The sequence below is a fragment of the Hyperolius riggenbachi genome, chromosome 2 (genome assembly GCF_040937935.1).
Source record: "Hyperolius riggenbachi isolate aHypRig1 chromosome 2, aHypRig1.pri, whole genome shotgun sequence".
Classification (NCBI taxonomy): domain Eukaryota; kingdom Metazoa; phylum Chordata; class Amphibia; order Anura; family Hyperoliidae; genus Hyperolius; species Hyperolius riggenbachi.
Genome location: NC_090647.1, coordinates 311,915,933 through 311,930,576, shown reverse-complemented (window position 1 = coordinate 311,930,576; position 14,644 = coordinate 311,915,933). Strand labels below are relative to the sequence as shown.

At 41.0% G+C, this 14,644-nt stretch overlaps 1 protein-coding gene across 1 annotated transcript in view; it reads right to left on the bottom strand.

Annotated features, from left to right (window-relative positions):
* The window catches only part of PSMB2 (proteasome 20S subunit beta 2), a 51,774-nt gene that overhangs the window by 21,549 nt on the left and 15,581 nt on the right, over positions 1-14,644 (bottom strand). The window contains exon 3 of the mRNA XM_068269096.1: positions 12,969-13,039. Within this exon, the coding sequence (XP_068125197.1) occupies positions 12,969-13,039 (71 nt within the window). The remainder of the gene's footprint in view (positions 1-12,968; positions 13,040-14,644) is intronic.

Below are 14,644 nucleotides of genomic sequence, written 5' to 3'. Positions count from 1 at the left end.
CCCGCTTGATGCAGTGCAACGCTATGAGCCATAGATCTGCCGCAGCTCCCAACCCACCAATGATCAATATCATTCACCACGATCAGCTGATTTAATCTAATTCAGTAAAAAATAAATCTGCTGGTCGATTGGGATGTAATACAGGGGGCATCAATTTTTAGCAGATTTGATTAAATAGGCTATAAGTAGAAACATTTTTTTTTAAGTGTATAGCTACCTTTACTTACTACTAGCAAGGCAATCATGCCAAATGATTTGTAGATTGTATGAAGGTTTCCTAAACTGAACAAAGTAAAGCTTCTTTTGCTGAACCAGTGGCAAGTAACCAGCTCTCAGCAGGTAGTCACTGCTTAGCACTTCTGTGCTCTCTCTTCAGGAGTGAGATAACAAGCTTGTCTCAGTTTCAGATACCCTCAGAGAGACACACACAGGGCTAGGGAATTTACACCTGTGACACTGCAACTGTGTCAGCACTGAGCTAAGACAAAACAGTTCTCTTTCTACACACAAAGTAGTAGTAAAAGGCTGTCTCAATCACATTTTCAACATTGTACGCAAACCTACTTTATTCAGATCCTTTATAATAGTGGGCATCCCCATACTAGAATCTTTCAGGGCTATTAACCTAGCTAAACATGTAAAAGCACCAATACGAGTTAGTCTCCACTTTTGCAGAAAAACCCTTTCTGATATTTCCTCACTATGCAAGCCACTTTTTAAAGGTAATTACATATCACTTAGCTTTATAGGGCCCATATGCTGGTCGGTTTAGCCATCGAATCGACCGTTTTGATTGAATCAGCTAGAAACCGATGCAGCAGAAAGCATGATCGATCGGCAAGAGCGATCGATTTCCGGCAGATTTTGATCGGTCCGGATGGAAAATCTGTGTCGATCGGCTGCTGGCAGCTAATTGATGGCCCATAAGGTTGCATTGGAATCGAATGGTGCAACACTGCATTTCATTCTGAAATCTATTGAAATTTGATTCCTACTGTGTGGCACAAGTCAGGACACATTCCTGTCAGATTCGACCTGATAGGCATCTGACAGAAATCTATCTGATGGGTCGAATCTGCTGCAAATCTATAAGTGTTTAGCGCATCTACACGCGTAGATGCGGCCGCGATGTTCCTTACCAATCGAGCCGCTGCATGCGGCTCGATTGACAAGATCCGACAGGACGGAATCTCCGCACCGCCGATTCTCCCATGCTCGCTTCCCCGCAAGGGGGACAATGGCAGGGGAATCGAGCGGAAGATAAGTGGCGAGGGGGACGAGCGGGAATCGAGCGGGTATTGATTCCTGCGCACAGCGCGGCGAGCGGGACGCGGGAAGAGGCGATCCGGCGGCTAATCTAAACATGTAGATGAGGCTTTAAGTTGATATATCTTAATTCATACACTTGTAGGAAACAGTATACACTTTGGTGTTAAAGATAACAATTTTATCTCTTTGTTTCACTCGTTACAACTCTGCACAAAGCAGAATATACTACTTATTATATAGTGCCAGTACCCCTTCCATGGCTCTGTACAGCAGTATACAAGGCTTTCATGGCAGGCTGTACAGCAGAAAAGAAGGTATAACAATACAAAACAAAACATTTATTGCTCCCTTTACAACCCTGTAGCTTTACTGGGGCAATTCCTATGACAAATTCATGCCACAGGGTGAATGATCCTCCTATCCAGGTGGATGGTTGCATGTATACACAGCAGTTGGAGTAATCACTCCAATTTCTGTACTAGCACACAGCCACACAATACAGCTTTCCAGTGAATCAATGCACATAATATGCAGGATTTGAATGGAGAGATCAGGTGGAATATCACATGCATGTCAAAGTAATGCAAAATTGTTAAAATACTTGAAAGATATAGAAATGATTTAATATTCTTTGAAGGACCACGATCACGAAAAAAGTAAAATTTGAAGTGCATGTAAACATAAATAATATGGAGCCATAAATTACTTTTCTATGTTGCTGTGGACTTACAGTAGGAGTAGTAGAAATCTGACAGAACCGGACTAGCCCATCTCCTTATGATGGAGTCTCAGTGTTTTCTTTATTTTCAAAAGCACTTAGTGAATGGCGGATGCTCAGTTCAACTGCCAAAAAAGTGTGTGCAGTGAGCAGGGAGGCTGGCCAGCATCTTTGTACAAAATCTTTGTACAAATCCTTTTCAGAGAGTGTCTTTATAAAGAATAAAGGCCATGCTGAGAATCCCCCACGAGGAAATGAGCTGCTCCAAAACCTGTTGGTTCCGTCAGATTTCTACTACCTACTGTAAGTGACAGCAACATAGGAGAAAAGTAATTTATGGCGCATTTTACTCTGGAAGAAACGTACTTCTCATCTGTGTTTACATTTACAGTGGCTTGCAAAAGTTTTCGGCCACCTTGAAGTTTTCCACATTACTGCCACAAACATGAATCAATTTTATTGGAATTCCACATGAAAGACCAATACAAAGCGGTGTACACGTGAGAAGTGGAACGAAAATCATACACTATTCCAAACATTTTTTACTAATAAATAACTGCAAAGTGGGGTGTGCGTAATTATTCAGCCCCGAGTCAATACTTTGTAGAACCACCTTTTGCTGCAATTACAGCTGCCAGTCTTTTAAGGTATGTCTCTACCAGCTTTGTACATCTAGAGACTGAAATCCTTGCCCATTCTTCTTTGCAAAACAGCTCCAGCTCAGTCAGATTAGATGGACAGTGTTTGTGAACAGCAGTTTTCAGATCTTGCCACAGATTCTCGATTGGATTTACCGTAGATCTGGACTTTGACTGGGCCATTCTAACACATGGATATGTTTTGTTGTAAACCATTCCATTGTAGCCCTGGCTTTATGTTTAGGGTTGTTGTCCTGCTGGAAGGTGAACCTCCGCCCCAGTCTCAAGTCTTTTGCAGACTCCGAGAGGTTTTCTTCCAAGATTCCCTGTATTTGGCTCCATCCATCTTCCTATCAACTCTGACCAGCTTCCCTGTCTCTGCTGAAGAGAAGCACTCCCAGAGCATGATGCTGCCACCACATTTGACAGTGGGGATTGTGTGTTCAGAGTGATGTGCAATGTTAGATTTCCGCCACACATAGCGTTTCGCATTTTGGCCAAAATGTTCCATTTTGGTCTCATCTGACCAAAGCACCTTCTTCCACATGTTTGCTGTGTCCCCCACATGGCTTGTGGCAAACTGCAAACGGGACTTCTTATGCTTTTCTGTTAACAATGGCTTTCTTCTTACCACCCTTCCATAAAGGCCAACTTTGTGCAGTGCAGGACTAATAGTTGTCCTATGGACAAAGTCTCCCACCTGAGCTGTAGATCTCTGCAGTTCGTCCAGAGTTACCATGGGCCTCTTGACTGCATTTCTGATCAGCGCTCTCCTTGTTCGGCCTGTGAGGTTAGGTGGACGGCCTTGTCTTGGTAGGTTTACAGTTGTGCCATACTCCTTCCATTTCTGAATGATCGCTTGAACAGTGCTCCGTGGGATGTTCAAGGCTTTGGAAATATTTATGTAACCTAAGCCTGCTTTAAATTTCTCAATAACTTTATTCCTGACCTGTCTGGTGTGTTCTTTGGACTTCATGGTGTTGTAGCTCCCAATATTCTCTTAGACAACCTCTGAGGCCGTCACAGAGCAGCTGTATTTGTACTGACATTAGATTACACACAGGTGCACTCTATTTAGTCATTAGCACTCATCAGGCAATGTCTATGGGCAACTGACGGCACTCAGGCCAAAGGGGGCTAAATAATTACGCACACCCCACTTTGCAGTTATTTATTTGTAAAAAAATGTTTGGAATCATGTTTGTTTTTCATTCCACTTCTCACGTGTACACCACTTTGTGTTGGTCTTTCACCTGGAATTCCAATAAAATGGATTCATGTTTGTGGCAGTAATGTAACAAAATGTGGAAAACTTCAAGGGGGCCGAATACTTTTGCAAGCCACTGTATTTTAAATGTTACACTTGTTCGTGATAGTGGTCCTTTAATGTTTCAGAGAGGACCTTACTCTTTCTTGCAACCATCCTCTGGGCCTGCAGTTCAGACCCCGACTCCCTCCCCACTGCAGCATCTCCCTCCAAGCCTAACACAAGAGAGAGGCCAAGTGGGACATAAAAGCAAACGTGAAGCGAAAACAAAGTTATGAGATAATGAATTGTATTGTGTAGTACAGCTAGGAAATAGAACCTTAGTAGCAAATAAAAGTCTTATTGTTTTCCAGTACAGGAAAGTTAAAAACTTTAGTTACCTATGAAAAAGAGCTCATCTGAGCTTTGACAACTGGGTCAAATACAGTAGTTTTCTGAAGCACTTAAAGGATAACTGTAATAAGTGGGATATGAAGGCTGCCATTATTTATTTCCTTTAAAACAATACCATTTGCCTGGCTGTCCTGCTGATCCTCTGCCTCTAATACTTTTAGCCAAAGACCCTGAACAAGCATGCAGCAGAACAGGTGTTTCTCACATTATTGTCAGACCTGACTTGTTTCGCTGTATGCTTGTTTCTAGTGTTATTCAAACACTACTGCAGCCAAATAGATCAGCAGGGCTGCCAGGAAACTGGCATTGTTTGAAAGGGAAGAAATATGGAAGCCTCCATATTCTTCTCAGTTCAGTCGTCTTTTAAACAGCCAAGAAACAGTGAGAGACCGCTTGAGAAGTTTTACTGCTGGAAAGTTCAAAGGGTCATTATTACTGCTGGTTAAAAATAAATTTTAACCAGTTCGTCCAAGGATTTTTACCCTAACGGACCAGAGCAATTTTCACCTGTCAGTGCTCCTCCCTTTTATTCCCTAATAACTTTATTACTACTTATTACAAGAAAATAATCTATACCTCGTTTTTTCCCCACCAAATAGGCTTTCTGTGGGTAGTACATTTTGCTAAAAATTATTTTATTCTAAACGTGTTTTAATGGGAAAAATAAGAAAATAATGGAAACAAATTCATTATTCCTCAGTTTTCGGCCTCTATAGTTTTAAAATTAAACGTTCTCCTGTGGATAAAACAGACACATTTTATTTGCCCAGGTGTCACGATTATTAAACCGTTTAAATTATGTCCCTATTACAATGTATGGCGACTATATATAATTTTTAAATATAGGTGTTATTTTTCTGTTTTGTTTTTCATTTGTCCGGTCCATAATTACAAGCCCCTATGTAGTAAAGTAAAAGTAATTTTCCCTCATAAAACAGATTAAAAAAGCTGGGTCCCTAAGGCAACTATTTATGTATTTTTTTAAACAATTTTTTTATGAGTGTTCTTTTTTTATTGGGGGGGGGGGGGGGGGGGCTTTGGTAATGCAAGTTATTAATTTTATTAGTATTGGTTAAGTATGTACCGGTATGTGTCTGTATGTGTCATTTTCCTTTTAGGCCACAAGATGAGGCTCGTGAACACTTTCCCGTTATAGAAAGTGTTCACTTTTTGTTTTCTTCTACATTTAAATACAATGTGACAGCTTTCTGTTTTATGAATGGACGTGGCCGCTGATCGCGGTCACGTCCATTCATTCATTCCAGGCATTGCGATTGGGTAGAGGACCGCTTGGTTCTCTTCCCTAACCGCTCAACATGGAATCCCGATGGAAACGGAGGCGGGAGCGGCGCGCACATGTGCGGAGTGGCGGCGGGGACGTATTAAAACGCCATGTTGCCGTTAACAGGCTAAAACATGACGTTTTAATACATTAGAATGCCGGTAAATGGTTAATAGTACCTTTTCACCTACTTGTTGGTACTTTTTCATTGCAAAGTCCGGAAAAGTTATTCTGAATCCAAGATAAAAAAAATCTCCCAAGAGAAAACGTGAATTGCATATGGGCCAGAGTGTGGGTTTAAACTGCAACTGTGACAGTATTATGCAACTTTGTAAAAAAAAACAAAAAAAACCTGTATAACTGAAAATAAAAATGAGACTTCTTTGCTACTAATGTTCTATTCATTAGCCGTACCACACATGCAATTCATTGTATCATAATTTTTTTTTTCGCTTTAAGTTTGCTTTAACACATCCTCCTCCATCATATTCATAGCACTTAGCTTCAACCTACTAATATGTTTTTATATTGTGGAGCTCCCCAGGGAAATCCTTGTGAATACATCAACACAAACTATGCAGGACGTTTTTTTTTCCTGGAACTTGAGTTGGGGACTCTAACCCTGCAAGATGGACATTGCTAAGTGGCGTATGACATTACTAAAAGCTTCTTCTGCAGCGAGAGGCCATGTGCATGTACTGGCTGCGATCCATGCATTCCCATGGCCTCAATGTGGACTTCTCCCTCGGGAGTTTCCAATAGAATGCACTCTCCTGTGATTTACTGAGCCTGTGCTGGTGAATGTATTTGTCATACTGGTGCTTGGGCTGTCCCCCTGGCCAGTGCGTGAGTGTAGTAAGCAGGCTTGTGCAGATTGGATTTGTGGGATAGCGAGGACATGCATTTGTGCAGTGGGGTTGCTGTCGTGTTGTGTGTAGTCAACACAGTCTCACCCACTGACTACTGTCTCTGCCCCTTCTGCAGATTGCTGTGGCATGAGTTGTCCTCACGCCCACAAACAAACCTATTGGCTTGACAGCTTGTAAGGGGCGAGGCTGAGAGTACTTCTGTAGACGGAAGCCCGCCTAGCTGACAACGGACTCTACCTGTAATAATGCAATGTGGCGACACTTAGATTGGAATTCCAGCCAGGACACTGCCTGCATAGAGATAGTATGCTTTCCTTGTGTGTGTGCACATATCTTGCAAACTTATGTTCCCAACTTCCCATTATCTAGTCTAGTGGTAACAGAATCAATGATCTGAAATACTAAACTTTTTACAGTTCCTGAAGACGTTCTGCCATTAAGATGGAATAAAACTCTGACATAATATTCAATAAAAAATGTGTTTTCCTACTCTTTATTACCCATTCACTTACCATATTTGCTTTTGTGCACAAGTAATATTGCATGTTTACAGCACACTTTATCTGCTATGAAAGCTGCCATTGCATTTTATGCAAAGATTTTAATATATAAAATCAGCTTGTCAGCTCAGTACAGTTCCGTTTCAGCATCTGGATGGCTGTAACCAATTGTAATTGTAAGAATGTAAACAAAAAATAATGTCGTCATCACCTCTTCAGATGCGGATCACAAACTGAACGAGCTTTACACTGCTAAGTGCTGCGTGTAACTGTTTGAATGCTGTTTTGCTACAATTTTTTTGTCATAGTAGGTTTAAGGCTGTAAAGAATTTATTAAGAGCAAAAAAGAAATGCTGAGTTTCATACCACTTTAATGTGCAATTCCATTTTAAAATTAATATAGAATTTTGTTTATTTTTTATTTTTTTACTACCAGCTGTCAGTTTAATAAATATAAAAAAAAAAAAAAAAAAAAAAAAGATTTCCTCCGCTATATAAAACACTACAACACTGGTACGCTCATGATAAGTTGTGAGGACCCAGATGGAGCTTCTAAGAGTATGTTGCTGTGGTGTTTGTGGGGGGAGTGTGGTTAGCACATGAACAGCACATAGGGTTTAATGGAGGACATTCTCATATACTGCTGCTGAAAATATCAGCATTATATACATTTATAATAATGATTTGTAAAACTATGAGCCATCATGACATTTTACTAAATAAACCGTAAAAAAATTGTTGGATTCTACAATATAGATCATTAAGAAGTCTTTTGCTACATTCTGCACTCTCATCGGCTGTGCAATTTTAACAGCAGGGCCCTTGAACACGACATGATCTTTAACAATAGATTACACATCCAGCTTCCTCTCAGGCATCACCATCTGTAACACAGCACTACATCTCCGGCATGCAAACACATCTGCCTCTGCCAGTGTCCCCCCACTGTGTCACCCATCTGGAACAGGTGGGGAGGGTCTGAGCACAGAAGAGATTGAGAAGGGCAATGCAGGACTTCTACAAAGGGGGAGGACGATGGCTGGCACTTCTTACAATAATGGAGTCAGGATGGAACGTGGCACCATGTCACATCCTGCTAAATGTGTTTGCCAAAGCATGCGTTCAATTACCCTCGTTAGCAGCATTAACTTTCGGTGTGTATAGCAAATGGATATCAGCTCTTGGGAGACAGGATACTTAAAAATCACAGCTTTACCTGCACCATCTGTTTCTGAGGGTCATGTGAGCTCCACCACATTCGAAACTGAATCTAGATGTTCAGTTGGGATTGGAGCTCAAAAGCTCCATGCCGCTTCCTACGCACATAGCAGCTTGTTATTAACATGAGAGCATTTGCTGCACTGCCAGCATTCACCCACAGTTACCAATCCACTGGATAGTAGAACATTAGCCAACACAAAGAAAACCGTACTGAATCATAAAGGAGAAACGCAGGAGGTAAAGCGGTATCCACTTCTGTAAAGTGCACTATGGGTCACCTGAAGTGAACACAGTTTCATTTCACTTTCACTCTCTTCTGGTGAATTTAATTAACCCTTTCATGTCTGAGGGCATTTTTTAGGTTGGTGAGTCGAATTCTTTTTGCAGCATTTACATTCCATTGCTAACAACTTTTTAAACGCCTTATGTATAAATCCAAACACTATACTGTTTTTTTGGTGCCAGACAAAGCTGTCTTTTGGTCTCACACAGTGATGAGCACAAATGTCATATAATCATAATTTTGCGTCATAATTCGCAATTACAATGTAAAACTGTAATGCAAAACTTCAGAAAAAATGGTAATTATGTTTGTAACAGTAATTAGCAGGCATAATTTTGCAATTTTTAATAGCAAAGCCCCATACATGCTATTATCACAAACATTGCTACATGTTAAAGTAGAATGAAACTGACATAACATTCAATAAAAACCATTTTTTCCTACTTTATATTACCCATAGTTACTTTGGTGCACAATACTGCCTGTTTAAAAAATTCCAAAGTACAGTTTATCTGCTCTGAAAGCTGCCACTGCATTTTAGACAGATTTTAATATATAAATACAGCAGCTATCTAGTGAAAATTTCTCACCCGTCTGTCAGCTCAGTACAGTTCTATAGCTGGCTGCAGCTAATTGTAGTAGAGAGGAATGTAAACAAAAGATAATGTTATCACCTCTTTGGATCCTGATCACAAGCTGAAGGAACTTTCCACTGCAAAGTGCTGTGCTTAACTGTTTGAATGCTGTTCTGCTACAATTTTTTTTGTAATAGTAGGTTTAAAAAGCTGTAAATCTTTTAGAGCAAAGATGAATTGCCGAGTTTCATTACACTTTAAAGGGGAATAATGGGAACAAGACAAAAAGATAATTTTTCAGAAACACTTTGTAGTTTGAGAAAATCGATTTTTTTTTTAACAAAAAGCTAATCAAAAAAATGTTTTTTTAACTCAGAAATAGTTTAGAAGTTTTAAAACATTTTTCCTTCGCATTTGTAAAGTCGTTTTTTTTTTTCAAAAACAAGGTCTTTTTGTCTTTTCCAACCATTCCCACTATCCCCCTTAAAGGGAACCTTAACTGAGACGTACAGATTAACCAGCAAGCTCATGGTGAACCAGAACTCATTGGAGTGTCAGGGGCTACAATGGTCCTAAAAGCTCCCTTACTAAAATACTTAACCCTCTGGGCGATACAATTATATCGCCCAGGAGGTGGCGCAGCACTATTTTTTTAAATTTTTTATTTTTTAAATCATGTAGCGAGCCCAGGGCTCGCTACATGATAGCCGCAGCGCAGCGGCATCCCCCCACCCACTCCGATCGCCTTCGGCGATCAGAGTAAGCAGGAAATCCCGTTCAGAACGGGATTTCCTGCTGGGCTTCCCCGGTCGCCATGGCGACGGGGCGGGATGACGTCACCGACGTCGTGACGTCAGAGGGAGTCCCGATCCACCCCTCAGCGCTGCCTGGCACTGATTGGCCAGGCTGCGCAAGGGGTCGGGTGGGGGGGGGGCTGCGCGGCACGGTGAGCGGCGGCGGCGATCGGAAGTTACACGCAGCTAGCAAAGTGCTAGCTGCGTGTAACAAAAAAAAAAAATATGCAAATCGGCCCACCAGGGCCTGAGAAATCCTCCTGCGCGATATACCCCGAGCTCAGCTCGGGATTATCGCTCAGGAGGTTAACTGAGAGGGATGTGGATGTTTCCTTTAAAACAATACCAGTTGCCAGTCAGTCCTGCTGATTTCATTGGCTGCAGTGGTGGCTGAATCCCACACCTGAAACAAGCATGCAGCTAATCCAGTCTGACTTCAGTCAGAGCGCCTGATTTGTATGCTTGTTGAGGGGCTGTGGCTAAAAGGATTAGAGACACAGGATCAGCAGGGGAGTCAGGCAACTGGTATTATTTTAAAAGGAAAAATCCATACCCTTCTCAGTTTAGGTTCCCTTTAACATATCAATTTTGGTAGCAATAGCAATTTTGGTGACTATAGCATGTATGGGAGCTTTGCTCCTAACTTATAAACTTGGCAAGAAATTACAAACATATCACAAATGGATTACACAAAGTCAATTGAATTTCCAAATCGTAATTACAAATGGCGGTAACTGCAAAAAATTACATGAAATTTCACATAATTGTAATTATCAGATTACGATCATGAGTAATCACACATTTTAAAAATGTGCGTTTTAATTTATGCTTATTATTCAGGAAATTTCAAGCAGAAGTTAGACATTTTATTTCTCTTACAGAATTTTGTTCACACTATCATATTGCCTTGACACAAACATTTAAAGCACTTAAAGAGAAACTCCAACCAAGAATTGAACTTTTTCCCAATCAGTAGCTGATACCCCATTTTACATGAGAAAGACAATGATTTTCACAAACAGACCATCAGGGGGCGCTGTGTGACTGATTTTGTGCTGAAACCCCTCCCACAAGAGGCTCTGAATACCGCGGTACTGCTGGCAAACTGCCACAATGTAACAATGTTCAGAGACAGGAAATAGCTGTTATTAGCTGTCTGTAACAGACAGAGCAGCTAGAAACAGCTAAATAACCTGCCCACAGTAACAATGTCACCATGTAATAAATGTCAGAATGTTAATCTGGGAGAGGAAAGATTTTACAATGAGCAAACACTGACTAAATCATTTATACATAATCATGGTAAAAAATGAAGCACTTTTTTTACTACATTATTTTCACTGGAGTTCCTCTTTAAATTCCTATTTGAGGAGAGAGGAAATCTTGCACGATTACGCTGCAGCCACAGTGCAGGGGCTGCTGCAGATCTCATTGCGGATGGATTTTTTTTCCTGCTTTTAGGGTCTAAAAAGCACATGGGAAAAAATTGTACCGCTTTTAGAGAGTAAAAATCAGGAAATAACCGTACTGCCCAGGTAGGTAAAAAATTTTGAAAACGTTATAAACATATTGAAGTAAAGGAAAGTCTCCGGATAGTCTGGAGGCTTCCCGATCCATTCATGATCCCACAGTTACCACGCAGAGTCCCTTTGAACATATAAGATGGCAGCTTGTCAGATATATCTTCGAGGCCACACTTCCTTCACTGTATGAGCATGGCTATACAACTACATCAGCCAATTGTAATTCAGTGCAGTTCTGGTTCTATGACTGCAAAGCTCCCTTTTATATGGTGTCTCAAACGTAGATTTCTGTTCTGATATGCTCCATAAGCAGGTACTGTGAATGTACATTTTAAGGGTATTTAGAGGTATGGCGGTAAATAGTGATTACAGATTGTAAGAGATGCAAGTAATACCAGCTTGCATGCAAATTTAATAGTAAGTGCATCTGACTCGCCTAATTACAAGCTGCATACAATATGCATTAAATCTGATTTATCATCTTGATCAGGCTATAGATTTGTACAGGTGGCCACACTTACTGATTTTTTTCATCAATATCCAGTCGATTCCACGTTTATAATTGAATCTGCTAGAAATCAATGCCGCAAATGATTCCCGATCGACCAGTTTCTATTGTGCATCTAACCCAAGTGTGAACCTAGACTTAAAAAGTGTACCTGAGGCAACATGTGACATGAGATAAACGTGTATATACAGTGCAAAAGATTAATAACCAAGCTGTTTTTTGAATATTTTGCTGCCTGAAAGTGACAGCTTCTGCCGTATTGGTATTGTGTCCTTGCAGAATACAACTTCTAAGTGCAGAGGAGAGATAGAAAAAGGTCAATAGTTCATTTATTTTAACCCTGGACACTTAACCTCCCTGGCGGTAACCCCACGCTACGCTTGAGCTAGCCGCCGGGAGCTCAATGCAGAGTATAGCATGTAGTGGGGGGGGGGGGGGGGGGGTTACTTACCTCCTGAGGGATCCAGGCGTCGGTAGCCATTCTCCTTCATGTCCTCCAAGGCTCTGAATCACACCGGTGAGATCGCTGTCAGTGATCTCACTACAGAGTTACAGCACCACCTGGAGGACGGAGGGAAAATTGCAGCGCTGGAGCCCAGGGAGGTGAGTGCTGGGACTGCTGCTGGCATTCTAGCAGCATGATTCTTTCTTCCTGATTTGACGGTCTGAAACATGCTGAAAAGACCCTAAAAATATGGAAATAATCATACCGCCATGGAGGTGAATAGGCTGCCATTGAGCAAAGACAATAAAATATTAAATCTACTTTGCAAATGTTTTAAATATAAAATAAACCATGGGATATCTAAAAAAAAAATCATGTCATTTTTCGGAGTAGGAGGATAGATACAATTGTTTATCTTATCACTTTTATTTTCCCCTTGGGTTCACTTGAAGGTTCTGATTGTTTGTTTGCATGCAGTAAAATACAACTGCTGCTCACCATGTTTGGCCCAATTTTATTCTACATAACTGCAGCAAAGTGTGCATCACATGGCCCATAACTAACTTCCATCGTCTTCCCAGCACAACATACACAGACACCGAGTCATTCTTTTAAGCTAAAACAACTTCATGTAACTTTACACACATATGGGTACAAGTTTTCTCTCAACATAAATAGCTTACCCTGCTTCTAAGGTAGTCAGCCAGGTTTCTGCGAGTGAAGTTTGCAGCTGCTGTGGGAGACAATTCATATCCTGTATTGGGGACGAAAAGAAAAATGGTCAGAATTAATCATCGGAACACAGGATGTTGAGCTGAGAAATATGGATAATGGGAGCAAACCATTTATTCTACATGAAATTACATTAAGCAACAACCCCAATAAATATGGCTTGAACTTACATTCTTCATACACCTGCAGATGGAATTCTCACACTTGGGTTTACTAAATTCAATTACCGCATATACTCGCATATAAGCCGACCCGTGTATAAGCCGAGGTACCCACTTTTCCCTCAGAAACCAGGAAAAAGTGATTGACTCGCATATAAGCCCCCTCCCCAATACAGCCCCCTCCACAGTAGCCAGATGTGCCCCTAGTACAAGTCAGCCCCCCTCCCCATAACCAGATTTGCCCCAGGATCATTCAGCTGTGTCTCAAGAAGCCACTAGATGGCGTCATAGATATGAGACAGCGATTGCCACACAGGAAGAATCCTTCATCGTTGCACCGCTGACACATTGCTTGCACGCTCCGCTCCACAAGCCAGGGGACACAGGTAGTCTTGAGCAGCACACTCTGCACACCATGTTGCAGGGGATGGGGGTCACGGACACAGCAGGGAGGCAGCTCGTAAAAGAGCAGAATCACTAGTGCAAGATCCCTACTCTCCTCTGCCAGTAACAAAACCTGCCCCAAAACCCATCTGTTTTGCTCCACTGGTTCGCATATAAGCCGAGGGGGTAACGTTTCAGCACATTTTTTATGCTGAAGAATTAGGCTTATACGCAAGTATATACAGTAATTCAGTTATTTAAGAACTTTGGCACAAGTACACTAAAACGTTGCACTCATTTTATTCTGCCATCCATCGATTAATGCTACATATAAGTCAGTGACTCAGAAAGTGGTCAGGGCAGAGTTCATCAATTAGTCAAATAATTTTTTTAAATAAATTAAATGAAGTAATCAGTGACATATTCCTCCATATCCCTCTCAGGTCAAGTTTCTTTAAAGGATACCAGAGGTGACATGTGACATGATGAAATATACATGTATATGTACAGTGCCAAGCACACAACTATATTGTGTTCCTTTTTTTCCCTCTGCCTGAAAAAGTTAAACATCAGGCATGCAAGTGACAGTTTCTGTCTGGGTCAGGACCAGGTCAGACTATCGCATAAACCTTACTGATAAGGAATTCCAGCCATAGAACACTTTCCCAGCAGAAAATGGCTTCTGAGAGGCAAGCAGGAAAGCTAAAACGGTCAATAGTTCAAAGATTTTACCTCTGGTATAGTTCAATGGATGTGTCATTGAGCAGGGAAACCGTAAAAAACTTCAAAATATATTTAAATACAAAACAAAATTGTGGGATGTCTTAAAAAAAAAAAAATGTAGGAGAAAGATGATAGATAAAATTGTTTCGCCCATTAGTTTATTTTCACCTCGTGTTTAGTCACGAAAAAAGACTGCCCATAAGGCTCAATGCCGCCATGCTGAAATCAAACAGATCATTATGAAATGCAATTTTTTGTGATTCTTTGAAAGGCTGCAGTTTACCAGTTCTTTGTTATGATCTCTGACCCCAACCACTCCTTCCATAGCTTCTAAATGAGAAGGTTAGCGCACAATGTAG